Source organism: Leishmania mexicana, chromosome 15 (assembly GCF_000234665.1).
Source record: "Leishmania mexicana MHOM/GT/2001/U1103 complete genome, chromosome 15".
Lineage (NCBI taxonomy): Eukaryota > Euglenozoa > Kinetoplastea > Trypanosomatida > Trypanosomatidae > Leishmania > Leishmania mexicana.
The window spans coordinates 427,304-455,103 of NC_018319.1; the positions used below are offsets into that span (position 1 = coordinate 427,304).

General features: G+C 63.2%; 7 protein-coding genes across 7 annotated transcripts; all 7 read right to left on the minus strand.

Moving 5' to 3' along the window:
* Positions 1-207: 207 nt before the first annotated feature.
* On the minus strand, positions 208-3,921 carry LMXM_15_1190 (conserved hypothetical protein; the record flags this gene model as incomplete). The annotated part of the gene is made up of 1 exon (XM_003873587.1): positions 208-3,921. One exon carries the CDS (start codon positions 3,919-3,921, stop codon positions 208-210), a length of 3,714 nt encoding a protein of 1,237 aa, XP_003873636.1.
* An 880-nt stretch (positions 3,922-4,801) lies between these two features.
* Positions 4,802-12,904, minus strand: LMXM_15_1200 (putative protein kinase; the record flags this gene model as incomplete). Its single annotated transcript, XM_003873588.1, has 1 exon — positions 4,802-12,904. One exon carries the CDS (start codon positions 12,902-12,904, stop codon positions 4,802-4,804), a length of 8,103 nt encoding a protein of 2,700 aa, XP_003873637.1.
* A 2,538-nt stretch (positions 12,905-15,442) lies between these two features.
* Positions 15,443-15,778, minus strand: LMXM_15_1203 (60S acidic ribosomal protein P2; the record flags this gene model as incomplete). The annotated part of the gene is made up of 1 exon (XM_003873589.1): positions 15,443-15,778. One exon carries the CDS (start codon positions 15,776-15,778, stop codon positions 15,443-15,445), a length of 336 nt encoding a protein of 111 aa, XP_003873638.1.
* A 966-nt stretch (positions 15,779-16,744) lies between these two features.
* On the minus strand, positions 16,745-17,080 carry LMXM_15_1207 (60S acidic ribosomal protein P2; the record flags this gene model as incomplete). The annotated part of the gene is made up of 1 exon (XM_003873590.1): positions 16,745-17,080. One exon carries the CDS (start codon positions 17,078-17,080, stop codon positions 16,745-16,747), a length of 336 nt encoding a protein of 111 aa, XP_003873639.1.
* Positions 17,081-17,997: 917 nt separating this feature from the next.
* LMXM_15_1210 (inositol/phosphatidylinositol phosphatase,putative) lies at positions 17,998-20,376 on the minus strand (the record flags this gene model as incomplete). The annotated part of the gene is made up of 1 exon (XM_003873591.1): positions 17,998-20,376. One exon carries the CDS (start codon positions 20,374-20,376, stop codon positions 17,998-18,000), a length of 2,379 nt encoding a protein of 792 aa, XP_003873640.1.
* Positions 20,377-21,550: 1,174 nt separating this feature from the next.
* Positions 21,551-22,975, minus strand: LMXM_15_1220 (hypothetical protein, unknown function; the record flags this gene model as incomplete). Its single annotated transcript, XM_003873592.1, has 1 exon — positions 21,551-22,975. The coding sequence occupies one exon, from the start codon at positions 22,973-22,975 to the stop codon at positions 21,551-21,553; it is 1,425 nt and encodes a 474-aa protein (XP_003873641.1).
* Positions 22,976-25,480: 2,505 nt separating this feature from the next.
* Positions 25,481-26,956, minus strand: LMXM_15_1230 (putative nucleoside transporter 1; the record flags this gene model as incomplete). Its single annotated transcript, XM_003873593.1, has 1 exon — positions 25,481-26,956. One exon carries the CDS (start codon positions 26,954-26,956, stop codon positions 25,481-25,483), a length of 1,476 nt encoding a protein of 491 aa, XP_003873642.1.
* Between the last annotated feature and the right edge of the window lie 844 nt (positions 26,957-27,800).

Genomic DNA, 27,800 nt, shown 5'->3' on the forward strand with positions numbered 1-27,800 from the left:
ACGGAAAACAGAGTTGCCTATTAACAGGTGGCACCTGCAGGGGGTGCGAGAGGGGTGCTACAGGCGAGGCGCCGAGCACTTCCGGCACTGCGCACTACCCGAGAGCAACCACGAGAAGGCTTCCAAAAAAACAGGAGGGAGGGGAGGGAGCACGCCGAGCAGCGTCGGGTGTGTCGCGTGTGTGCTTGTGGCCTTCCGTGCGATTCTTTACAGCAGGACATTCTCCAGGATGCCACGCGCGATCGCGTAGAGTGGCGGCACGCCCTCCTGCGAACTCATGGGCGCCGACAGCGTCGTGCCTCCAGCCGGCAGTCGGTGCGTCCGCCGCGCCTCCATCTCAGCATCGTTCTGCGCGAGGGGGAGATCACTCGTATAGTAGGCGAAGCGCGTCGTCAGCCCGGGGTGGGCGATGCCTTGTCGGTAGAAGTCCTCGATGACACGCGCAAAGTACGACCCCTCCATCTCCGTCCCGATGCAGCGCCATACTTGCTGGTAGTACCGCAAGAGGGACACGTTCTGCAGCATTGTTCCCGTCACGGTCAACACCTTGCCGTGATGCACCTTGACACGCGGGCCGGCCAGCTCCTGCAGCCGTTGCGCTGTGAGGTCTTGGTTGCGGCAGTTGCGCAGCTCGTCCTGGTTGTCCTCGAGGATGAGGGAGGACTTGGAGAGGAGGACGTGGCTAGCAAGCTGTATGTCGCCGCGCTTGCCGGTGAGGCCGCCGGCCTTGCCCATGACACTGACGCTGCGGATGCGCTTGCCAAAGGCGCTGAATATCACGCGGCAGATACCTTCCGCCTGCGCTCCAAACGCGAAGTCCATGTTGATGAGGAAGTGCTGCCGCAGCCGACCATTCCGGCAGTGGTGGCCCACCGAGGTCCCGCTGGGCGTGCTGAGGCTCTCACTCGCGCTTGCAGGCCCATGAGAATCGGTGGGGGTGGGCTCGCCGGCTGGGATGCTCTTTCGGCCGCTCGCCATCATGCACCCCGGCACCCGAATCGACGAGCCTTCAGAGGAGCGCCGCCAGATCGGCTTGCATACCTGCGACCACGTCAGCACTTGCGAGGAGCTTGCTCCACTTTCTCCCTCCCCGTTGTTTCTCTTGGTTGCCTCCATGTAGTACGTGTGCATCGCCTCGCGTATCGCTTCATCAATCGTGTCGAAGTTGAGCAGGTGCACCGGGATGACGTCCACCTGCAGCCCTGTCATGGCTGTGTCCTGCAGCACCGTGATGCCGCTCTGCTCGAGGCTGCGGTTGTACTCCTCCTTCAAGTCCGGCCGCTCATTCTGCAAGAAACCCGTGAGGGCGGCGTAGAGCATGTCATCTGTGTTGTGCCACTCCTCCGGCCGCCCGAGTCGCTTGCTCTCGGAGAGGCGCACGTAGTCCAGGATTTCATCGCGATACTTGCGGTTGAAGCTGCAGAGCAGATTCTTGATGCAGTGGGTGTTGCTGCTGATGACGTCGATGCAAAGGTTGTCTGGCAGCGCGGAGAAGCGGTCAAGCCCGAGCTTCTCGAGTACGCAACCGCGCAGGTTCAGGGCCCACTCGTGGAAGGGGTTTGTCTGGAACTTGAGGGACAGGCTCGGGTCGACGCGCACGTTGTACTCCTCGCGGTGCATCATGATCTCATAAAGACGCAGGAGCGTGTTATGTCCCCAGTTACGCAGCAGGCCAGCCTGCTCTCCCTCCGTAAGCGGCATGCGCTTCAGGATCGCCTGCACGCGCTGCATCTCGGCGTCGCGCGTGACGCCGTCGGCTGCCAGGTACTTGCCCTCCAGTTCCTCCTGCTCGCGCTGCCGCAGGTACTCGTCAAGTACGTCGATCGCCGGAGGGTGCACCATGCCCTGCATGCGGCCACGAAGCTTGTTGCTCTCGATGATGTGCACACACAGCATTGTCAAGAAGTCGAGCAGATCCGTGAAGCCGTCGCGCAGCAGCACCAGCGTCTTTCCCTCCATCCCCAGATGCCACGTGCAGCGACGGCGTTCCTTTGTACGAATATACGTGATGGCCGTCCGCATACTGCGCGCGCGCGCCAAGCCGTCTGCCGTCTTGCGCGTGTCGGCCGCTCGCGCCTCGACTTTCATGCGGCTGGCGATGAAGGGCGGCAGGGCGTGCACGAGGTCGAAGCAGAAGGTCGAGGTCAGGTTCTCCGGCAGGCGGTTCAGCGCGTAGCCCCACGCGCCGGTGTCGACCTCGTGACTGAACAGCTTCGTGTGGATGACGTTGTGGATGCGGGTGTAGCTCTCCAGGATCGACCACAGCGGCAGGTACTCGTTTTGCGCGCTGGTCGGCGAGAAAACGTAGCGGCAGAACTGGCGGATGGGTCCAAAGACGTCCATGGAGCCTGTGATGCAGACGCCAACGCCCTGGGCGAAGCGGGGGTTGCGGGAGAGCACCGGCTGCAGCTCCTCGTAGGGCAGTAGCGAGACGACCGTCTTGGACATCGCACTGCCGGCGCGGAAGACGTACTGCGAGGTGGTGTTGAAGACGCAGTTCTCGATGCCAAACACTTGCCCTGGGCACAAGCTCGCAACGTGGGTGTGGACCGCGTCCGATGGGATCTCGCTGTTGGTGGAGGCGTCCTGCGCGTCGGAGAGTTGGAGGCCGTACGAGGAGAGGGTGCCGTGACGGTCACGGGTGCTGCTCATCGAGCGCAGCTTCATCGACACGCTTTGGTGAGACGCCACGCGGAACGCCCCCTCCATTGCCTTCTGTTCATTGTTAACGGAGTCGATCTGAAATACGTCCACGCTGCCCCACACGACCACGTACAGGTGCTGAACCGGGGCGCCGAAGTCGAGAATGAGTTCGCCATGGGTGTACTCGCGGTGGAGGGAGAGCGGCACAATGCGCTGCAGGTCCTCGGTATCCAGCAGGGACGTGAGCAGGGCGTGGCGGTAGAGCCAGGTGAGCTCCTCCTCGGTCTGCGCCGCGTGTCCATTCGCTACAATGCACTCCATGACGCGGTTGCTGCGCACCTGCAGCGACGCATCCGAGTGGAAGAAGGTGCTAGGGGAGACGATGGAGTTGTCGTCGTCGCGCCAGTCCATCGCCCTGTGGCTGCGCCGTGTCCCTGTTGTCGCTTCGCTCGGCGCATCGTCGACGTCGCTGTCGTTCAAGCTGCTGTCCATGTTCTCCTGATCAATCATCTCCGCCGCCCGAACGACGGCCCTCACGGCCTGTGCAATGCTGTGCCCCGTGCGCTCATCCTCAGTGCCGGAGTCCACGGACTGTTTGACGACGCCGCCCTGATGCAAGTTGGAGCGCACGTGGTTTACAGCCCGCTGCAGCACCTCCAGCGCGTTCTGCTGGATGGGAATGTTCTCGCCACGCAGGTCCAGCGAGGCCGTCGTGGACGCCGTCAGCGGAGTGGCAGAGCGGCTACTGTCGCCGCCGATGTGCCGCGAAGGGGGCGACGTGCTCATGTCTCGCTTGCCACTGAGCAACGCCACCGCCTGATCGTGGGAGAAGAGGGCGGAGCTGCTGCGCACGATACTGTCCGCCACAGCGATGGACTGATGCTGGCATGCAGCGCTGCCGCCGACGAAGGTGGGAAGGGGTGTCGCCGACAACGGCGCTGAGGTGCGGAACGATGAAGGCAGACTGTTTTGCGAGCGCGAGGAGGGCTGCGGCGGCACGGCGACGGGGGGGTTGGGGGTGTCTTGGTTCGTGCCCGACCCCACTGCGCGCGCCACAGAGTTACTGCCATCCGGTGTTAGGGTTGCGGATATGTCCGGAAAGGGGACCGCCGTCCTCGTCGCCTCGGATGCTTCAAGGCGGTTCACCGACTCGCAGGCGGCGGCCACGCCCGTGATGGCTGCATTGCCTGCGGTATGGTGCATGTAGCTGCTACTTGGGACGGAGAAGATGCAAGCGCGGGTGCTGGTCTCGTTGCCTCCGCTGTCGTGGGTGGACATCACTTTGGCCACTGTGCGACACAAACGGTATTCGTGCTCGTGGGACTTGTTCGCTGGAAAGAGCGAGCGAGCGAGCGAGTCGGCGGGGCGTGGGCGTGACCGCTGCACACACAGACACAGAGCGGCAGATGCCAAAGGAGAAATGTGATGCCGAGCGATGATAAGCTCGTAGCGGGAAAGCAGGAAGTAACTGGCGCGAGGCGGTGTGTGGTGCGACGCGTTTGGGGTGGGGGTGGGGAGGTGGGGGAGGAGGGGCGTTGTGAATGGGAGTCGATGGAGCGGAGGCTGCAGAAACGCGGAGGGATGTGGCAGGGCTGCTGCGCGCGGGACATGTGCGCATAGGCCTCTTCGACGCACCAACAGGCACTCGTAGCCACGTGCTGGCAGGGCTACCAAAATAGCGAGAGACGGAAGGTAGGTGGGTGGTGGGGAAGGGGGGAGGCCGGGAGTGCTGAGGAGGGCTCGTTCAACTGCCATCTATCAGCACATCCACGCGAGGTGCCACCGCTGGGGAAGAGGTGCGAGGCGTGCACGGTGCGTGTGGTTGCTTATCTACGCATCACTTCGACGTGGGGTGCCGCCGACGAGAAGACGCGAGAAAAACCCCCTCCGAAAAAAAAGGCCCAAGAGGAAGGGGAGGGGGGCCAGGCGGGCGTGTCGAGTCCGAGGCGGGCACTCAACCCGCGGTACGGAGGAGGGTGGTGATGGCAGTGGTGGTGGTGGGACCGGTCACGAGACGCATGCACCCGTGCGCGTACGCGTAGGCGCAGCAAGCGCACAGCCAGGCGAGGACGGATGAACGGAAATACCAAAACGGCAGCAGCAATACCAAGTAACAAAGAAGAGCAACAGCAAGAGAAACACACACACACACATCTGTCTAGGAGGGCTGCGCTACGCTCGCCGTCGCTGGCCCCCGTGGTGAGGAGGACGACACCTCGTCCAGCAGGAGACTTACCCGCCACAGCATCTTGCGCAGCAGTGCCTCTATATTCACATCGTCGCAGCCGCTGCTGGCGCAGCGCCCGGACGAGCTGGGTGAGAGTGGCGTGCCAAACGACACCGTGGCATCGTGCTGCACCGGATCCCCTTCCACCTCGGCGTCGTCCTCCGTTGGCCACCGAGGATTGCTGCACTGCTTCGACAGCGGCGGTGATGCTTGCATCGAGAGCGGGTTGGCCATGCCCTGCCTCGATTGCGAAACTGTCACGGACGTCGTACAGGAAGACAGCGGACGTGGCAGCTTGGCAGGAGAGGTGTTGACTCCAGTGCTGCGGCGGTGCCGCGGGACCACCGTCACAGTGGTGGCCACCTCCGAAGTGCTGCTGGCAGACGCAGGCGAGGGCAGGGCGGAGCTGAGGGAGCTGTGAAGGGTCGTGAGTTGCGTCGCGCTCTGCGGTGGTGTGGCTTGGACGGTGGTAATGGAGGTGGAAGACGGCGCGTGGTCGAAACTGTCCTGCGCCCCAGTGATTGACCCACAACTCTTTCGCCAACACTGGTGCTGCTGCTGCTGCTGCTGGCGCCGCCGCACCTGGGACAACAAATCCTGCAACGATGCATCGATGCGCTGCAGATGGGTGAAGACCGGCGAATCGGCTTCGGAGGTGAGGTTGCTCAAGGGCGGCGCGTCTCCTGCCTCGGCGCCGCGACGGTCTTCGCTGCCAAAAGCCCCAGCGCCGCTGCTTCTGGCGGGGCGCCACTTTAAGTCCTGCGCGTGAGTCGCCGAGAGGGCCTCGGCCGTGAGGTAGGGTGTGCCTTGCGCCGATGAACGCCGCGAGAAGCCCGAGTGCATCGAGCAGAAGGCGGCGCTGGTCAGGTTGTCGTCGTCGTCGTCGTCATTGCCCTCGCGACCCACGGCGGCGTCTGCCGCGCCTCGCTGCTGACCATCTCTTTGGTGCTCATCGGCCACCACCAGGTAGACGCTGCCCTCGTTGCTCAGCGGTGCGGTGAGGTGGATGTTGCTTATGTTGCCACTTCCCATGCCGCTCCGACCGCCTCCAGCAACGTGGCGCCGCCGCTGCTGCCACACGGCTCGCGCATTGCTCGTCGAGAAGGTAGGGAAGACCGGCGGCGGCGCTACCACCGCCACGTTTGCGTAGTTCTGCTGCAGTAGAGGGCTGCTGCTCGTTTCACCCGCCATGCCACCTGTGACACTGCCGTCTGCGGAGGCCACGCTTGACCACGTGGCGAGACTGACCCGAGAGGCCGAGACAGGGCCGCCGGCCATCGACCCAGCCAATTTTGTGCTGCCAGTGCAGGGAGAGAAGAGCGGCGCCGACGACCGATCCTCCACCACGAAAAATGAATGATTTGTTATGGGTGGCCGCGCGCGACGCCGGCGGTTCGATGACGCGGCAGCCCCCACAAGCGGTACGCTGTCGGCGCGCGGCGTCATGCTGGTGGTGCCGTCGTCCGAAGTGTACGAGGCGGAACACAGCTGACTCAAGACGGGTTGAGTGAAGCGTGAGGCAGCAGTGGGTGCCGCCGCGGTGGACAGTGGCTTTGGCAGTGGTGACTGCGGCAGCGGCAACATTGTTCCACCGTGCTGCACCCCACCGTTGCCGCCTTCGATCGATGCCGGCTCGCCCGGCCCACGCGCTTCCAGCGGGCTTCGCGCGGAGGGGCTGCGACTCATTGCCCCGCCCCGCCGCCGCGATGGCGTCTCCGGTACGTCGCCGCGATCCTTGCTTTGCCCTGTCACCGCCAGTGGGCTGGCCACGCCGACCACGCAGTCGGTGCGACACTCCCCTTCTCTGTTGCTGCTCAGTGTCGCATGACTTCGCCCACTGCACGACCGCTCCGCATGCTGAAACACTCTGGAGGGCAGTTGCTGTACCGTGCTGCCGGCGCTGCTAGCCGTCTCGACGCACGCCGCGTTGCTCGTGTGCCAGTTCGCGGCGAGGTTGCTGAGGAAATCGTTGGCTGCGCTGTTCAGCACCTCGTCCATGTTGGCGCCCATAAAGCTGATGTTCCTGTTGAAGCTGAAGAAGGAGTAGTTTCCCGTCGGCTGCGCGAAGGACGCGTTGGCGAGGCCTACGGCACTGCCGGGGCTCAGCACGTGATCATTCGCGTCACCAAGGGTGGAGAACGGCACCTGCGAGGCACCGGGGGCAACTCCAGGGACGCCTTCAGCGGAAGCGTCGTCTCCGTGCTGTTCGCCTTTGATGTTCACCAGCGTCGGCACACTCATCATGCTCGAAAGCCGATCAAACGGCACGATGTTGCCAGCCTCGTCCAGCCGCACGTTGCGGCGCCGACCAGGAAAGCTGGGGGTATAGCCAACGGCCTCGCTGCCTGTTGGCCGTGGCACCTTGCAAGCTGTCGTGGGAGTGCCCGTCCGCTGTGCAGTGCCGCCTTGATGCGTGAGCGCCTCGCTGCGCGCGTCGGCCTTGTTAAGCGCGCGGCCACTGCTGCTGCTGCTGCTGCTGTCGTCCGACGACGTCGCGAAGAAGTCTTTCTCGGCACTGTTTGTGGTGGTGGTGGTGCTGCCAGGGCCGCCTAGCTGATGCGAGGGCTTTCGCGTTGGCGGTGCCGGTGTTGCTTGCGGACGCGACCGCGTCTTCGAGCGCTTCTTCGGGGTCGGGGAGTGGTCATAGACGTCCTCCGTTTGTGGGTTGCGCGCGTCCGGCTCGGCCTCGTCGTTTCCGCCAGCGACGCCTGTGACTGGGTCGCGGTGCGCACCTTCGCTACCTGCGGCTGTCATCGCCTTGGACTTTTCATTCAACTCTGAAGACGAGGAGGATGAGCTCGTGGAGGAGGAGTCCCACTTGCGCAGGTAGCGCGTGAAGGTCGATGCCGCTTGATGCAAGCTGCCGTCCGTGGAGGTGACTGTGTTGACCAGCGGCGCCCCCGCACTTGATCCGGCAGGCCTCGTGCCATCGAGGCTCTCGGAGGCACCGCCCGCAGCCCGCGCCACCGTGTCGCTGCGCCGTGTGACGTCCTTATCGTCCTCGTCCTCGTCTCCCGTCGCTACCGCTGTGGTTGTCGCCGCCGTTGTTGTGGCTGCTGCACCCCGGGGCCGCTTTTCGCTAGCTGCCTCGTCGACCGCCGCGGCAGGCGCCGAGTTCAAGAAGGCCGTCGGCATCGGTTCGCCCGCGTTGTCGCTGGAGCTGCTGCTGGAGCTGAAGAAGTCGGAGGCGAGCCGACTCACCTTGAGGCAGTTACGCTGCTTCTCCAGCTTTTCCGCCTCTTCGGGCTCCTGGAAGGCAACAAACTTGTTCAGCACGTGCAGCAGCTGCGCCCGCTTCAGCGCCATCACGGCGGAGTTGCGGTCGCTGTGCGTCGACTCACTGAAGAGGCTCATCTGGAGCAGGTCCTGCGCCGTTGCACGCTGGCTCGGGTCGGGGTTCAGGCATGCGGAGACAAACTCCACAACGGAGGGGTGGCACTTGAAGAGCGGTGACAGGTCGGGGACGTCCGTCAGCGACGTGACAAAGTTTGTCAAGCCGGCGGGTCCTTTAATCGCCTTGATGTGCGCAAAGGGTGGCTTGTTCGTTGCCATCTCCATCGCAACACAGCCGAGTGACCAGATGTCGGAAGGAAAACTGTAGCCGATTTTGTTGCCATCCTCGTCCTCTTCCCCGGCCGACATACACTCGGGCGACATGTAGAGCGGACTACCTTGCATCACGTACAGCAGCTCCCCCTCGTTCACCGTCCGCGCCGTGCCAAAGTCGCCGATCTTGCCCTTGCCATCGTTGCTCAGCAGCACGTTGGCCGTCTTGATGTCACCGTGGACGTAATGCTGCGAGTGTATGTACGCAAGCCCCTCCACTACATCCCGTAGCAGCGCCCGCAGCTCCACGTACTCGAGCCGGCCCTTTGCTTTGAGGAGCGACTGCAGCGTGCCACCGCCGGCGTACTCCATAAACACCCGAATCACCTTCTGCTCCTTGCTCTCCTCGCAGTAGAAGTAGTGGATAATGTTGGGGTGCTGCAGGTTGCACATTGTGCTGATCTCCTGCACGAACTGCTCAATCTTAGCGTCGTTGTTGCCCAGCCGCATCTCCTTCACAGCCATCTTGCCGCCCGTCAGCACGTCGTACGCCTCATACACCTCCCCAGAAGAACCTTTCCCGAGGAGGGCGCCGTGACGCCAGGCACCGCGGCTGTTGCGCGCCAGCGTCTCACGAGTCTGCTCAATGCGCAGTCGTTCCAGCTTCACGACGGCCGACTTCTCCTCTGCGCGACGTATCGCCTTCATGGCCTGGACAGGGGTGCACGGCTTCTTCAGCGTGATGAAGCCGGCCGCCGCATACGTGTCGCTGCTGACGAGGTCGAAGCTCGTGGAGGTGATGATGACGGCCATGTGCCGCAGCATCTCGCGCAGCCGCGTGATGGGGTCGCGCTCGTGCAGGAAGGTGATGGCGGACTGCTGCAGGTCAATGATGAGAATATCGGCGACCCCGACGAGGCCCACGATGTCCTCGAAGGTGAAGGCAGTCAGCACCGCGTGGTGGCGCTCCCACAAGAATGAAGACAGCATAATGCGGTGAGCCGGTGTGTCCTCGGCGAGGCAGGTGGTGTAGCTGAAGTTCGGTTGCCCGGACACGGCGGCGACGGCCCCGGCCACCGAAAAGTTCGACAGCCCACTGCTCTCGCCCCCGGGGGTGTTCGTGAGCAACACACTCTCGGCAGCAGCTGCTGCGGGTACAGAGATGGGAGGTCCGACACCGCTGCCCATCCCCGCCAGCGACGTCAACTGACCTGCGCCGGTGGAGTCGGCCAAGGTGCTCAGCGACTCTTCTATGGAGGCATTCTCGGGGTCCTGCTCGCTCGCCGGCATAAAGGGGATGAGAAAGGCGATGTTCGAGTCTTGCGGGTTGCAGAGCATGCGCAGCGTGCCACCCTGGTCCTCGACGGCGCGCTGCACGCGGCGCAGCTTGCGCCGCAGCCGAGGCCGCAGGCTGCTTCGTAGCGCCATGGACGCCTCCGCGTCGTTGTCGCTGTCGTCGCCACTGTCGTCGCCGCTGTCGTCGTCGACGCTCATCGTGGTGACAGAATCGCCGTGCCTGCTCAGCGGCGAGCCGAAGAACTTCGCAATCGCCTTCGGTATGCCGTCGCCGGTCAGGTTGAAATTGACCACCAGAAACTCGAGCCCATTTTTCTCTGTGACAGTGATCATGATGGTGATGATGCTGCCGCCGGGGTCGCTGTACTTGAGGCACAGCCTCATTGCGTAGCGCAGACACTCCGGTAACAGGTGGGCGTCGAGGTAGGCACGCTCTGACGGGAGCCCTTCGAAGCGCTGCCGCACAGATATGCCGCGGCTCACGCACTCGCCGCCAAAGTCCATGAGGATGTGCCCCATCATCTGCCGGATGTTGACCACACGCAGCCGCTCCGTTGACACCGTCATGGCGCGGTAGGTGGACTCGAAGTTGTTGAGGGTCTCCGCGATGCACTCCAGCCGCTCCTCGAAGGTCTGCGTGCCATCCGCCAGAATGACGCGAATTTGGCCAGAGAGCCACTGGGGCTGCTCCAACATCTTCTGTGGCCCCTCTCTGACCTCCTCGCCAAAGCCCAGCACCACCTCCGCCGCGTTGCCGCCGGCCGACACGACAGGCGGAGCAATCGTGAGCCGGAGGGTTGTCTTCGTGAGGCCGTCGCTGCGGGCGAGCGTGAACTGGATCGGCTTGGTGTTCGGCCGCTTCAAGAATGCCTCCGCCTCGCCGGCGTAGTTGCGTGCAGCGTTGACAGCCTTGTACATGCACTGCTGCTCCCGCTCCGAGAGGAGGAAGGAGTAAATGTTCTGCCCCACCGCCTCCCCCGCCGAGTAGCTCGTCAGCCTCTCCAGCACGGAGTTCCAGTACATGATGAGGCCATCCTCGCGGAGGGCCAGTACGGCCACGTCCTTGCCCGTGATTGGTGCAAACGGAAACCGCAACAGTGCCTTGGGCAGCTTGGCCAAGCCCCCCGCTGCCGTCGTGCGTTGCCCATGCGCGTCGGCACCATCCCCGGCGACCGAGTCGCTGCTGGCGGCGCCACCAACACCGCCAGCGTCACCGGCAGTATCACACTTGCCGTGGAGTAGCGACAGCGGCGCACTCAGCAGCACCTCGCCATGCAGATCAATGTCCCCGATCGCTGTCCGCTGATCGCGCGAGGCAACGCGGCGATGCTTGCGCGACGACTCGATGCGGCTGAGCTCGGTGCGCACGCTCTCGTCCGCCACCTCGGCGACGTAATACTTTTCATAGGTGGAGGAGGTGGCGACAAACTCCTTCAGGCGGTCTTGTATAGGCCCAATAATGAGTTCGAAGTGCTCGCGGCTGATGCACGCCGTCCGAACCTCGCGCGACGTCGCTACAACATCCGCCACGGTGAGGTGGTTGAAGAGGAACTCGAGCTCGCCGACGACGTCGCCGTCGCGCAGGCGCACCACCTCAACCCGGCGGCCACTGTTCCGCCCAACCACCTTTACCTCACCCTCGATGATAAAGTGCATGTAGTTCCCAGGCGAGCCGAAGCGGATGATCGCCTTGCCGCACTGGTACACCCGCGTCTCGAGCGCCTCGGCAATCTTCATGCGCTCAAAATCCGGCAGGCACCGCAGGAAAGGTACGTTCATTGTCAGCTTCTCAAACTTGCGCCGCTTCTGCAGCACGCTCGTCATGACAACGCGGTGGTAGCTTGCCTCGTCCAGCGTGTAGAGCACGCACCGCGTCACGCACCGGACAGTCGCGGCGCACATGGCCTGCTTGTACATGAGCTCCAACTCGCCAAAGGTCCCGCCCGGCTGCAGCGGGCCGAGCGACTTGCCGTTCTTGATGGCTTCGCACGTGCCCTCGCCGACGAGGTAGAGCTTCTCCGTCGTCGCTTGGCCCTGCTCCAAGATGGCCGTACCGGCCGCGTGCACCTCCTTGTCCATTGCCTTCAGGACGCCCTCGAGGGTGTCTGCCTCAAGAGAGGTGAAGCTGTGGCAGCGGCGCAGTAGTCGCCGCAGCTGCTGCTCTTCCGCCGGGGTCTTGGGCAGAACGCGCAGCGGGGGCAGCGCCGTGGCTGGTGAATCTCCGCCGATTATCTCCGGTGGCGGCATGCATGGCGCCGCCGATACGGCGACACGCCGACCTTGGCATTGACCGCCGGTTGGAAGTCCCGGCGGTTCGCGCAGCGTGGGGGTTACGTCGCTGAGCTGGGAGGCGCTGGCCGCCATGAAGGTCGACAGGGGGCCGTCCTGCTTTGATTGCCGCTGCTCCTCCTCGCGCGTGCCGAGAGACGAGTGGGAGTTGAAGGAGACATCCATTGGCCCACCGAGGCCGCGCGTCGACCTGTTGTACGGGGCCACGTCCTCCGACGGCTGCGCTGACGATGGGGACTCTTGCGCGCTGGGCGACGTCGCGCCCCGCTGGGAGTGCAGAAAAGAGAGACCGGCGAGCGTCACGAGGCTGGTGGCATCTCGGCGCGACATGACACTCGAGCGCCGACGCGCCACCATGCTCATCGAGGTCGCCGTGCTCTGCGATGCATTTGTGTACGATGCCACGTCGCGCGACGACCCCGTACACGTCGTGGCACTGACATTCACCGGTGTCTCGCTCGTCCCTTGCGCTTCCAACGCGCGAGCGATACGCATCAGTGTTTCCTCGGCGTCCACATCGCGCAGCAGGTGGATGATGTGCTCCTTTAGGATGCTGGTGTTCTCTGCTGGCTTCAGCAGGCTCGTGAACTCGGCCAGCGCGATGGAGCCGTTGGTGAGGAACGGCTCCTCCTCTCCCTCGTTCTCCTCGCCGCCGGTGTCATCGCCAGCGCGCAAGCTTGACGTAGCCGCCGCGAGCGTGGGGATGGCCTTCACTGCCGCGGAAAGCGGCGCAGAGGCTGCGCTGTTCCGGTTCACGCTCGCACCTGCCTGCTCGAACGGCGACGTCCCCGTGCGCAGCGGAGGCAGCATATCAGCCGTGTCACGGTCAGCATCGGCCTTCGCCCGCTCCACCGGCTGCTGCTGCTGCTGCTCTCCACTGAGGCGGTGTCCTGCAGGGTCCATCGCTCTCCTTGCCTATGCACGTTCACGGTACAGTTCACGTTGCCGTTAGGGACGAGGTGAGGGAGACGCTGAAGAGCCGAGCCCACCCAAGATGATCACGTGTGTATGTGTGGGGTGGTTGACAGTGCTGCGTGTGGGCGGGGGACGTTACTGCACGACTGCCCTCGTGACGGCGGAGGGAGGGAGGGAGGGAAGGCGAGAGAAGAAGGACGCAACAAGCGCAAGACAACACAAGACAGCACAGCACACACACACACACACACATACAGAGGGAGAGGGAGTTCGGACAGCAGTCGACGCGACTCAGGCAATCACGGCTGCTTTGCCCGCAGTGGTGTGCAGAGAGAGAGCCGGAGAAGAGGGCACAGCGCACACGCACGGGAAGATGTTTCTTGGCTCACCGTCCCTCGCCCACTCGCTGCGACGATGTACGGGATACAGTGGAGAAGGGGGGGGCGGGGAGGGGAGCAAGGTGGCAGGCAGGCACCACGCGCTTGGCAAGACACACAAAGAAGGAAGAGCACAAGCACAGGGTGAAGGGGGAGGGCAGGGCAGGGAGGCGAGAGGGGAGGGGGGACAGGGCAGGGCAGTGCACCAGGGCGCACTCGCTGGAAGACAACCACAGCGACGGCAAAGAAGGCGGAAAATGTTTTGTTTCCTGATCAACACACAACACAAGACGGGATAAAGGCGACCAACACACACACACACACACACACACACACACGCTTTCCACTCTGCACAGGGTGGCGGGCAGCGCACGCCGGAGAGCCGGTGCCCCGTGTGCGTGCGTGTGTACCAGAGGAGTCGCTGTTCTTACCCACCCCCTTGCTTGCTGTCGTGGCGGCCACGCAGACACGCACTCCTAATGGACGAGTGCGGAGGCGGGAGAAGAGGGAGAGAGAGCGATACTAGATGGATGCTCATGCGCGTGTGTGCTGTGCCTCACACACCCGTTCGCGTCCTCACGCCCACGCACATGCAGAGAGAGAGAGAGAGACGCGTGTGCTCGTGGGAGACTCGCGAACGAAGCGGCGGCGCGCTTCCGTTCCTAGCAGTCCTGCACGGGCGTTGGTGAGCAGCCACGGATCTAGCGCTTAGCGGCAGCGCTCAATGGTGTCTTCCTCTTGCTGCGCGCGCGTGAGAGAGGCACTGGGGACGGTGTAGGGAGGGGAAGGGGGTCAGTGGAGATGACGGACTAGCAAGATACCGTCGAGTCTCCCCTTGCTATTTCCGAGAAGCATATGGCTTCTATGCCTGCGCACGTGTCTGCAGGGGCAGAGTGTCTCTGTTCGTCCGTTTTTCTTTCTTCTTCTGGTGTTTTTATGGGCTAGAACTACACGTGTGCGCGTGTGTGCGCGCCGGTTCGCCAAATGCCCGAGAGACGGCCTCGAGCGCGTTGCCGCTACCTCTCTTCGCTCCTCTCCTGCTTTCGGGGGAGAGGGGAGTTCTACCTTTTGCCCACCAGGTCCTTTACCTCTGCCGTTGCGCATGAGCGCGGGGATATGGAATCGAGAGGGCACGCACGTGAGGTGGCGGCAAGGATGGCATATGTGGGAGGCGCACAAATCACATGGATGCGCAGAAAGCAGAGCATGTCGACAGTGGCGTTGAAAAACAAAAACCATGTGGGAGGAAGTTGAGGGAGAGACAGTGGTGAGTGCATAGGTGTGATGGCCGCGAGGGAGATGAGATGGGGAGCGGTGGGGCTCGTGGGAGCGCGCTGGGCCGCTCTCACACGGCGACATCCGGAGTTACTCCCGGTTCCTCCCCGCCACGGGACTGGTATCGAGAAAGAGAGCGCGAGAGGAGGGTGGCAACGCGGGAAGCGGGGAGCAGCGGGGACGCCACCTCCTCCTGCCCCCCTCCTCCTCTATCACTGTGCGTTGTCGCACCACCGCCGCGAGAGACACCCCCGCCCGCCCACCCACCCACACACATAAGCAAGTGAGACACAGTGCACATGACTGTCGGCACTGCTCAGGTGCCCGTCACTCGCGTGCTGTGCGCCTCTGCCTTGTGTGTCTGCACGTATGCCATAGATGCCGGATGCTGGAAAGTGCGAAGAAATTATCAAAGAACGAAAAATGAAGGCGCGCAGACGCACACGCGGAGGGGAGGGGGGTGTATGAGGATGCAGACAACGACATCTCGCACCCACATACACCCCCCACTCCCATGTGCATGTGCCGGTATCGCTTCCCGGTAGAGCACTTTTCCCGTGCACGGAGACCCCACTCCACTCTGCATTCATCGTCGCCCCCCTCTTCGCCCACTTCTCCCGCCTCGTACTCTCCCTTCTCGCGCGCGCGAACCAGCAGCTCGCCGTGAGACGACACGACGCACGCATACGCTCACAGAGGGGCGGCAGCCGCGCGCGCGAGAAGGGAGAGCACGAGGCGAGAGAACAGAATATGCGGGCTGAGAGAGAGAGATGATGATGATGGGCAACTCGGCTTCCGCGAAGATGAAGGTGGGCAAGAGAGAGGCAGGACAGTCGCCGTGTCACACGTCACAGCTCGCGACGCGTCGATCGACTTAGTCGAACAGACCGAAGCCCATGTCGTCGTCGGCCTCCTCCTCGGGCTCGTCCTTCTTCGCGGCGGCGGCAGTCGGGGCCGCATCACCCGCAGCGGAAGCAGTTGCGCCAGCGGCGGCACCAGAGCTGGCCGCCGGCATCGCGCTCATCTTCGCGGCACCCTCCGCGATCAGGGTGGCCACGTCGCGTCCCGTAACGCTCTCCATCACAAAGGCGAGGGTGGCCTGGTCGACGTCGATGTGGACGGCCTTGCAGATGGCCTCCACGTCCGCCTGAGACGGGGACGCCTTGCTCAGGGAGGCCAGAGCGTACGCGGCGAGGTACTTGGTGGACATGGTGGAGCGAGGATACGAGGACTGCGTAGAACGAAACGGAAAGCTTTCGCCGACGTCGACACCCGAGTAGCGGTGGGTGGTGTGGCGTATAGATGCAGATATATGTGTGTGGGTTGCGTGCGTGCGCGCGCGCGCGTTGTGCGGTTGGCACGGATGCGTGCGGGAGGGGGGAGAGACGTTCGGTAAAGTCGTGGGCGTGCGAGGAACAGTAGCAAAGGTTCGTATAAAGGCATACAACCACAGGCTGTGCACACATGGCGGACCATCCATGTGGGGAGGGCGGGGCCAGGGTGGGGAGGGTGATGCCTCCACCGGGGTGCCACACGGCCAAAGAGAGACAGAGAGACAGGCATGCCTTGACTGCTCGCCATCATCACTCCCCCCGTCCCCTGCTCCGCTCGCGGAGACCGCTCAAGTCTCTCTCTCGTTTTCATCCGCTTCGCTTCACCGCTGCCGCCTCCGCCTCCCCGTAAGGACGACAGGGCTGCACGAAGACGGGGGATCGACTCACCAACGGGTGCATTGCTCGCCCATCTCACAGCTTTCGGTGTGTGCATGTGCCCCCCTCCTCCATTCCGCTTTCCGCGGCGCATATGCTCGTCGCGTGTTTGCTTTCGCTTCGCGCGTGCTTGGGCGTGATGATGGATGCACGTGAGAGTGACAGAGACAGAGAGGGCCGCGTGACACGTCCTTGAAGGGCTGCCTCCGCTGTTGTGCGCACCATCCATGCCATCCTCATCCCTGATGGCACCCCTCTCCCCCCCACACACACGCGCCCAGAGAGAGAGACAGAGACAGACGCCCCCCTCCTCCGTCACGGCGCCGCGCGCCGCCGGTTTCGTGTGCTTCCGTCGTGCAGCGAGGGAACAACTTGGCGCACGCGGGATTACGCCAGAAAAAGCTTTACCGAAACAGCAAGCACCCCCCTTACACACACACACACACACACATTACGCGTCGATCGACTTAGTCGAACAGACCGAAGCCCATGTCGTCGTCGGCCTCCTCCTCGGGCTCGTCCTTCTTCGCGGCGGCGGCAGTCGGGGCCGCATCACCCGCAGCGGAAGCAGTTGCGCCAGCGGCGGCACCAGAGCTGGCCGCCGGCATCGCGCTCATCTTCGCGGCACCCTCCGCGATCAGGGTGGCCACGTCGCGTCCCGTAACGCTCTCCATCACAAAGGCGAGGGTGGCCTGGTCGACGTCGATGTGGACGGCCTTGCAGATGGCCTCCACGTCCGCCTGAGACGGGGACGCCTTGCTCAGGGAGGCCAGAGCGTACGCGGCGAGGTACTTGGTGGACATGGTGGAGCGAGGATACGAGGACTGCGTAGAACGAAACGGAAAGCTTTCGCCGACGTCGACACCCGAGTAGCGGTGGGTGGTGTGGCGTATAGATGCAGATATATGTGTGTGGGTTGCGTGCGTGCGTGCGGTGCCAGGGGGTGGATGGGTGACGGTGGTGGGTGGTGGGTGCAGATACATGTGCCGCGGGAGAAGTGAGAGATGACGCGGTATGGGATGGGGTGGTCGGCGCCTTAAAAGAGAGCGCGCGCGAACCACTTTAGTGATGTGCATGCGGCGTGGATCATCGACTACGTTCACCGCCCCCCCCCTCCCCCAACACCGGAAGCATCAACATCCGACGCATGGCGGGCGAGGAGGGGGAGGGACGGAGGGGTGGCGTCGACCGTGGCGAGGTGACATGGCGGATCGCCTTGTGCAGCGGAGCTTCGCTCGCGCCTTACTTAATTCGGTGCCTTCTGTCTTCTCACGTGGTTGTTTTATTATCGGTGTGCATGACAGCAACAACAACGGCAGCAGCGGCAGCGGCAACGCCCTCATCACGGCCGCCATCATCACCGTTGACGAGAGGGTAAGAGGCAGAGAGGTGAGTGGCACTGCGCTTTCCATCAATAGCCCTGCTCGCAGAGTCGGCCGACGACGACGACGACGGTCCGGTCGGCGGGAAGAACACAGACACATGCGCAACGGGAAAGGACGGAGCGCGCACCCGACATGCAGACTGCCAACGAGCAACCGCCGCAGCAGAACAACAACAGGAGCCCAACGGAAGCGGTAACGCGAATATACATTGGGGTGCAGAAAATGCAAGGCGTGCCCACCACCAGGGTCGGATGTGACGACCATCCCCGTCATCCGGAGGGGGGAGGGGGAGGGGGGTCTCGGGTGCCCTCCTCCCTATGCGCACTTCAGCTGTGCTAGTCCACTCCGGCCAACATACTTGGTGGGGTGCTGAGAAAGTACGCTACGAGTGCTATGGCGTCGTCGCTCTCCTGCTGTAGTTGCTGCCGCACCTGCTGGTCAACGCCGCCGCCCTGCTGTAGCCGAGCCGGAATGGCCCCCTGCGCATTGGTGGGACGGACAATCAACACGGCGCTAAAGATGTGCGCCAAGAAGTTCGCGTCGAGTTCGTTGTCGCAGCTGTGCACCGGCCTGAGGAGGTAGTTCAGCAAGGACATGACATACATCCACACGTTCGCGTGCATCGTTGGCAGCTGGCGCAGGAACTGCAGCGGGGCCTTGCCCTTGGCGCGTCCCGCGGCGAGGGCGGTGGCGTACTGCGCATAGGGCACCACCGGCTCGAGCAGGTTCTTGAGAAAAGCCAGAAGACACTCCGCAGCGCAATGCACGTCTATGTCTGATGGCAGAGGCGCGTTCTTCGTGTCCAGCAGTTCCATGATGCGACAGCACACCTCCTTGTCCGTGGAGCGGGTGAAGAGACCGCCCTCACGTGGGTGCTGCGCGATGACGTGGGCGAGATACCACAGCTCCTTCGGCACATGCGGCCGCACCTGGCGCACCACCTCCTCAAAGTCCGCCTTCTGTGCGTACGCCTCCACGCACGGCTTGTCCTGCAGGAGGGCAATGCTGTCCAGCCCGTTGCCAAAGACGCTCGGGCTCAGCACACATTGGCACTCCACCGCCTGCACTGGGCCGTTGCGGCAGCAGAAGAGCAGTACAGAGGTGAGGCTGACACATCCGCGGCCCTGGTACGGACGCCAGGCGGCCAGCCACGTCATGCAGTGTGGGTCAATGGCCGTCTCGATAAGGACATCCTGCGACTCGCCTGGAAGGATGGCAAGCTTAAGCGGGGTGACGCGCAGCCAGGTGCCCTCCGAATAGTCCCCCTCGCGCTGCCGCACCACCCGCACAACAGCGACGCAGTCGCCCTTGTTATGCACAGTGACCGTCTCCTGCGTCCCGCAGTGGTGGAAGCTCTGGGCCTGAAAGTTCACCTTCGACGTGCTCAGCGATATCTTCGCACTCGACGCCTGCGCCAAGCCGATGGCGGCGACTTTTTCCCGCAGCGACGATATCACCTGCGCCTTTTGCGCCGGCACCTCCACACTCACCGGGATCCGGGCGAGCGCCTGCACAGGCTTGTGGTCGCTGCTGCGCACCTCCATGAGGGCGGAGAGGCGGTCCAGTCGAATGCGGGACTCCATCGACTTGCGACGCGACCACACGCATATCCGGTCCGTATAGCTAGGAACGCGGCGCTTCTCGCTGGTATCGTAGGCGTCGGTGCCGACGTCGAAGCGGTAGGTGGGCATGTGCGTTGGTGTGAAGTTTATAAAGTTCAGCCACGGCGTGTGCGGGCTCTTCATCTCGGTTGCCAGCTCGTCGTACTGCAGTAGTTCGGTGAACCGCCCCGCGTTCGCTAGATGCACGGCGGTTTCGTACGGGAGTCGGAGGCGGTAGTTCAGGTCTCCGGCTACGATGATGATGTCGTGGTCGCGAGGGTAGAGCTCGAGAAAGGCGGACTCATCCACTGGCATGCTTGCGCTTGCGCTGGCCTGCATCTCGGCGCGACGGGCAGTGTTGAAGTCCATGCTCTTGAAGATGGTGTTGATGTCCTCGTTGCGCTTGCTCACGTTGGACTGGCCAGCTGCTAAGTGGGCCGTAATAATGCAGATGGACGTGCGGTGCAGCACAAGATGAAAGCCGACGGCGCCCTTGTTGCCCATAGAGCCCAGCGCACCGGTGGCCACCGTCGCCATGCTGGACTCCGACACGGCAGACAGCAGCGGCCGACGGATGAACACGCAGAGAAGCAGACCGACAAGCTGCCTTGGCGGAAAGGCGTAGTAAGGAGAGGCGCCTGCGCCACTCGATGAGGATGCCGCGGTGCTGTTGCTACCATCGGCGCCGATAGCCGCGTTCAGCCCCGCCACCCATGGCGCGGAAGCCTCTGTCTCCTGCTTGAAGAGCGCTGTCGCACTCATGTCCACCTCCTGCAAGCCGACCACGATCAAGTCCGTCGGCCGCGCTGGTGCGCCGTCTGCACCGCCACCGCCGCTGGTGAGGCAGGCGAGGCTGGTCAGCGGCAGCGCCGGTTTCTTGCACCCGACATTAAAGGTAGTCACGCACACGTTCAGGTCTTCCACTGTTGTGTAGTTCGCCTCGTAATAGCCGATTTCCTGCTGCACCCACGCTTCCGCGGCCGCGGCAGTATCGGCGGTGGCGGAGGCGCTCGAGTTTGGCGCGAGAAAGCCTACGGGCGCGCGCCGGCGGAAGATGTCTGCCACAGTCTGCCACTCCGTGTTCGGGAAGGCACGCGGGAGGCCGGGGTACATGGTTGTGTCGATGAAGGTTGAACAAGGAGAGGGGGAGAGCGCAAGGAGGGAGCCAAGATGGACGTTGCTGTCCCTTCTCCCCCCGCCCCGCCCAAAAATCTCTCCGTGTCTGCACGTGGGTGTGCCCTCGCAAGTGTGTGTGTGTGTGCGTGTGTGCAGGGTGCAGCTCAGCGACAGCGAGATGTTGGAGCGAGAAGGGCTGGAGGCGGAGGGACACTGGCGCTGCGTTGCACGAATACGCAGCGACGCATCGACAGGACGTATGGCCGAGCGTACACGGGCAGGCAGATAGAGGGAAGTGGGTGGGGGAGAGAGCGCGGCGATGAGTGACGGCCCACCGTGGCCGGGCAGCGGCAGACGGAGGGGAGAGACGCGCCATCACAGTTGGGCTGCTGTCGCTGCGCACCCGTTTCCTTGTCCTGATGCCCCCCCCCCCCACTCACTCCCGCTGCTGCACCTGCGCTGCCCTCGAGGGCGGTAGGGACATCTCGAAGCGAGTACGGACATGCTCCAAATGCGCTTGCTCGATGCTGGCGCACAAGACAGGCATGAGTGACGTATGACAGGCGCACCCGCACAAGTCAAGGGGTGAACGCTGCGCGAAGTGGTCCAACGGTCATTGAGGTTGAGCTGAGGTGGCGGTGCCGCACCGCCGCCGCAGAGGCGTGCGACTGAGCACGTTATGAGAGACGGAGGGGATGAAAACAGAATGCGCAACGCAACGCAAGAAAGCGAAGCCAACGTGCGCAGGGCCACAGAGACGTGCTGGTGGGCGAGGAAGGGGGTGGGGGCGAGACGCCGGCCACCGCCCCCCCCCCTCCACTCACTTCGACCCCATCGACACGTCACAGACCCGTGGCGTACAAACCGTTACCACGAGAGCTGCCACCACCACCAAGCGATGATTCGACCCTATACTCCCCCCTACCTCCGACGCAACGACAGCGAGGACATGGAAGCGGTGATGGGGCGGCGGCAGAAGCGCTACACACACACAGAGGGAGAGATATATTAGCAGGCAAAGAACACGGCGAGGAGGTGGTGGGGCCCATCTTGGCATACTTGCCGGCTGCAGTGTGCGTGTAGATGCGCACAAGCGGAGGGACGCACATGTGGACCCCTCGCCCCCCCCCCCCCGGACACGCGCGGGTGCACGCAGGCCGACTGCTTTGTATCACGCCCTTGTCGAGGTAGCCTTCCTTTTCTTCTTGGCGGTGGCCGGTGCGTTTGGCTGGTACCATGCGTTGCCCTCCGCATCGACCCTGTACCAGCTCGGCGCCGGGCCGTGGTGCGGCTGCAGCGTTACCACTCGACCTGCATCTCCGCCAGTGGCGGCAGGGTCGCGCTCGCGGCTGCCGCCGAGGGCTTTCATGATGATGTCCACCTGCGCTGGTGTCAGCGAGCTTGGAAACACGACGTTGATACAGAGGTACAGCTTGCCCTTCTTCCGATGCGCCACACCGTCAGTGGTCCCGCTGCCGTCATGGCTTGCGTCGGCCGCCGCGCCGCCCCTCTTGCGCTCCTTCAGTGGCATGCCCTCGTTGTCCACAACAAAGACGTGCTGTGAGTCGAAGAGGAAGTGCGGCACGTTACTCTCCCGCAGCGGCGTCGCCAGACGCACGACACGGCCATCGAGCAGCTCGATGGGGATCGAGAAGGCGCCATGGAAGAGGCACCCAAGCGGCACACGACAGTTCGAAAGAAGCAGATCCGTGCTGTTCAGGCGGTGGTAGTGGGGATGAGGCAGCTGCTCCACGACAACGAGGACGTCGCCGACGGCGTCGAAGCCAGGCAGCTCGTCACCTTGGCCAACGTAGTTCAGCGCATCGCTGTCCTCCGTGCCTGGTTCAATCGTCACCTTGATCATCTTCTCTTCCACAACAACACCGCGGGGGAGGGGGTCCGGCTTGCGGGTACCGGACAGTGGCGCACGCTGGTGCGCGTCGTAGACCGGCCCGCACCGCGCACATGGCAACTGAATGGGGAGCTTGCCGAGGCCTTCGCAACGGTCGCAGCGGCACTGCTGGTATGCCGTGAGGCCGCCGAAGTTGAGCGCTTTCGTGACTGTCTTGTTCCCCCTGCACTGCGGACACACCGGGCGTGACCGGCCGTTCGACGTGCCGTGGCCGTGGCAGGAGGGGCAGAGACGCCGCCGACGCACCTGCAGCACTTTTACCGTCCCGCAGTAGAGCTCCTCGAGGGAGCACTGCAGCTCCACCAAGATGAACGACGGCTTCGCTGGCCGCTGCGGACGCGACGCGCCAGGGCCGCCACCGGAGGCAAATCCGAAGAAGGAAGAGAAGATGTCCATCGGGTCTATACCCGGGCCAAAGCTGGTCCCAGGAAAGCCACCGCTGCCGCCTGCCGCGCCGCCAGGCCCGTTGCGGCCGAACGCATCGTACTGCTTGCGCCGCTCCGCATCGCTGAGGATCTCGTAGGCCTCCGCCACCTTCTTGAACTTCTCGGCCGCCGCCGGGTCGCCACTGTTCTTGTCGGGGTGATACTGGAGCGCCTTTCTGCGGTAGGCGGAGCGGATCTGTGTCTCTGTGGCATCCGGCGAGATGCCGAGCTCGTCGTAGAGGGCCGTTTCCTTCACCATTGCGCCGATGCGAGACAGCTACAAGGGAGGGGGAGGCCAAGATACGAGCAGAGATCGCCCAAGAAGTTTGGGCAGAGAAAAAAAGCGAAGATGCCGGTGCGCGCGTGTGCACGTGCGCGTTTGTGTGCAGCGGAGGCCCCCCCTCCCAAGCCAGCTACTTACTTAAGACACACACACACACACGCACACACACGCACACGACCGGGGAGGGGGGATGATGATGATTGGGGGGAGGGGGCGCTGATGAGGGAAGAGGATGAAGTTGATTGGGCGCATATATGTATGTACGTGCGTTCGAGAGGGCGGGGTGGAGACACGATGTTGGCATTGGGAGGGAGGGGGGGGGATGGCACACCGCACATGTTCACCGGGGTCAGCCTAGGTGGAGCGTCCCAATCGAACGACGCCTTGTGCGTGTGCCTGGTGAGGGAGACGGATGTGGATCGATTCACGCTCCTTGCTCTTCTCACGCTCTGTCTCTGTCTCACCGACGGACCTGTCACACGTCGATCGCCCTCTTCTGCTTGCTTCTTCTTCCGCCACCGCCTCTCCGCCCCCTCCAAGGAAAAGACACGGGCAAAGGCATGCGCACGTGGGCGGCGGCAACGTGCTGTGACAACACCGGGCTCCGGCGTGTGCACACTTCCTCCCCCCTCCCCCCTCCGCGCCACATGGGCACCGGGTAGCCCTCCCCCCTTCGTGTGAGTGCGGGGAGTTGCAGTCGGCAGCAGTGTCGCACACCGGCGAGTGTGTGTGCCTCACCTAGGGGGCATTCGGCTCCACGAAGCCCTCCAGCCTCCAGCGCTTCACTGCCCCCAGAGGGCGAATCGTAGTGCGGCCTGCATGACATCCTTATCCGCAGAGGATGTGAGGAGTGCGAGGTCATCAGCACGGAAGGCACGGTGCAGTGCTGGTGTCTCAATGCGGTCCACACTCAGCAAGTCCCCCACGTGACTAAGGAGAAGAGGGTCCGGGGGGGGGGGGCTGATCCGTTGCGGGACATTTTACAGACGTGCTTCAGTGTCGTGGTGGTGGTCAGCGTCAGCGCGCGGCACTCCGAAGCCCGTGCGTTTTCGCTTCGTCGCCGCTGTGCCATGTCGAGGTGTTTGCCATTGCGCCACTCGCGTAGAGCGCTCCCAGCCTCGTCCGGTCGTCATCCTCGTGTCCCACACCGGGCTGTGCGAGTTGGGGTCTCCTTCAAAAGAACATGACGACCGGGTGCGAGGTTGCTTCGTGCCCGATGGAGAAGCCTCTCCGTGCTACCAAGGCGCCCTCTTTGATGTGTCGCTGGACGAGAGGCGCATCCTTCTGGTAGGATCGTGGCCCCAACGCCGGGGCGTCCCCGCGGGGGCGGGGGAGGGGAGGGGGAAGACCGACACACCTGTGCGCCTGGTCCTGCTGCGTGCGTACGGAGCCGCAGCGACCAACCTTTTCTTAGCGTGCTACACCCCGCATGCTGAAAACCAGGGATGCCTAATGCTATGACAGGCTTGCGGTGGGTGGTGCAAGGCACCTCTCGTGCAGAACGCAGAGCTGTATTGCGGGTTCGTGACGGAAGCAGGCCAACCAGCACCATGTGACGTGGTGCAGCCCACTCGAATTCTAGTGCAGATAGCACAGGCTGGGCCCACGAATTGTGCTCAACATCACCGCGACGCAGCAGAAGCAGAGTGAGGAGGTGGATGCGTACATGTGCTGCATCGTGGACAGTATTCGTAGCGCGACGATACGAGCGTCATCAGGACCGCAGGTCTCTGCGGCACAGCGCCGGCCCATACCTGGCTGCTGACACCAAGAGTCCTCAACCGTAGCCAAGGGCAGGCGACCGGCTGCTTCGCGTCCACACAAAACAGTGGGGACTGCGCCCCCAGATGTGCCAGGGCGAGATGGCCCCGCATCATCGGAGCGTGCCGAAGCGAAACCAACGTAGAGGCAGAGCACCCCGTCACATTAGATGAACACACGCCGGCACACAACAGGTGAGAGGGAGAGCGAGCGAGTCAACGGTAGAGGGAGCGATCAACAGCAGTGCGCGGGGCACGCACACGCATACACAAGCAAGGAGAGGGGGAGAGGGAGAAGATAGGCGACACGAGATGCCCGAGGTGTCAAGAAAGCATGATAGAAGGCAGCAGCGAGGCACAAGATGGCCCACATTAAACTGCAGAGAAACAAATGCACGCAAAGCACCATATGATAAGCAAGGGAAGAGGACAACCAAGCCACAGACATGCCCCTGATGACGCTGCGAGCCGCTCACATACGTTCGAACCGCACCGTGTGCCCGCGTGCGTCTGCGAGCATCTCCCCACCCCCAGCGGACGAGAGAGAGACCACCGCACGCACACAGACACACGCCAGCACAGAACAGGTGAGAGGGAGCGCGAGCGAGTCAACGATAGAGGGAGCGATCAACAGCAGTGCGCGGGGCACGCACACGCATACACAAGCAAGGAGAGGGGGAGAGGGAGAAGATAGGCGACACGAGATGCGCTCCTCTGAGCATCAGTGACGCTCGCGGATGGTCTGCGTCATGATGCTGAGAACGGTGCCGATCGTGGCGCCGACGAGGATGGAGATGCCCATCAGAGTGCCGGCAACGAAGCGCTTGCCGTCGTTGTCGATGCCCTTCGACTGCGGGCCAAGCACCAGCGCCATCGAGCCCACGTAGCCGTTCGAGAAGCCGAAGATGACCTCCATCACGTAGCCGTACTCCTCGCTCGGGATGTAGTGGTACGAGTGCAGCAGCAGCAGCGGCACAAAGATAACGCGCGCAAAGGACGCCGCTACGATGATCCAGCGCTGCTTGTACGTCTTCGGCCACATGAACTTCAACGACGGCGAGAAGCGGCCCAGCACATCGAACACGTTGAAGATAAATACGGCGATCGTCGAGAACCACTTCGAGTCCGGGAACATGCCGACAGCGATGGCGGGGAAGAGGAACAGCGTGATGAGGAAATCAAAGGCGCATGCGATGAACATCCATTTGATACAGCGCAGTGTGCTGAAGATGGAGGTGGCCACGAGAATCTCGTTACTCGTCGGGCCCTCCACCTCCTGCGGCCACGAGGCCTCTTCCGCCGCATCTGGGCTCTCCGACTTGGCGGTGACCATCTGTACCTCACCCAAGGCCGGTACCACCTTGCCCGAGGAAGAGTTGCGACCCTCCTTGCCATGGACCGGGCGCTCGTCGGGGTTGCAGAGCACCTCCGGCGATAGCTTGCCGGCGTCCACCTTGCTCTTCACAGCACCGAGGTCACCGAAGTAGTTCTGGGCGAAGCTGTTGAAGCGGAGCAGGCCCAGCGCAATGAAGGTCATGATCTGGATACCCACGTCCAGGCCGTAGTAGATCTTCGACTGCTTCTTCACGCCTTCGTAGGAGTCGGGCAGCGCAGCCTTCACGCTGATCTGCAGCAGCGACGTCAGCACACCAGACATGCCGACGCCACCCATCATGGTGGACGTGAAGCTCGAGGGGAAGGCACCAAACATGCCGTACGTCGTGGACTCGAAGATGCTCTTGCCAAAGCCACCAATGAAGCTGGCGCAGCAGATCGTCGCCACGGCACCGGCCTCGTTCGTGCCGCGCGCAGGCACCACCATAAGCACGATGATCTCGACGATCAGGATGATCAGGCCGCCAAACAGACGCGCCTTTATCGGGATGCGGCGGAACCAGCTGAGCAGCGTCAGCGGCTCCATGATCAGGCTTACAAGGATACCGATGAGGTTGTAGTAGGTCATGACGTTGTTCCAGAAGTTTGTTTGCAGCGGAACCGCATCGGGGTCCTGCATGGCGTAGCGGTAGTACGTCATAATGTATGCAGGCGCGGAAAAGACGGCATTGATGGGCATCATCATGGACACGCCGCACATGAACGCGACGACGTACACGTAGAACTCGCTTGCAGACATTTCGTACCACTTGCGGCTCTCGCCCTGCTCCTGGGGATCTTGACGGTCGGGCGCGGTGTCCATCTTGGCGGAATGGTGTGCGACTTTGGATGCTGCCGCTGCGTTGGGGCTCGTTGCTGACCTGTGAAGGAGAAAACGGACGTGGTGCTGATGATCGACCAATCTGCGCGCACGCGAATCAGCGCTAGTGCAAGGGAGAGAAGGGGCGATGGTAAAAGTGAAGTGTGGAAGAGGCCATGATGGCTGGCAGAGGCACAGTGAGACAAAAAAACACCCAGCCCCAGAGGAGCGGGGCTGGCGTACAGCGGTGGGTATCTGCCTGCATTGCGGTACACGGTACGCCCCCTCTGCCACGCGTGCAGTCCCTCCTCCCTCTTCCCCCCTTGTGCAATTGAACGGAGCACCTGAGCAACCAGCACCGATGTGCACGCGCGTGTGGGCGAGGATGAGGAGGTGTCAAGCCTTTACCGCCTTTCCCGTTTTGGCGTGTGGTTATCGGGCTCTCTCACTGTGCGCCTGCCTATGTTGCGATGCGGTGCCCGGAGGAGGAGGAACCGGCGGACGCGCGCAGAGACCAACTCGATAGCGGGCAGCCTCCGACATATACCGAGATCTGCCCACATCCGGTCGAGCACGCACGCACGCACACGCGTGTATGGCATGCATGCAGAGGTTCACGGCGGGAGAGGAGGAGGGATGGTACACACACAAACACACGTTCTCAGCTCTCTCGTTGGGCGCGTATCTGCGTGTGCCTTGAGGTGTTCATGCGTCTGGTGGAGTGTGCCCGTGGACGTAGGGCGCGAGACAACGAAAAAGGAAACGAGTGCATGGGATGGTGGTGATGATCACGCCGGCACTTGCGCAGGTATACCCACCATCACCCACACCCAGAGAACACGCACAC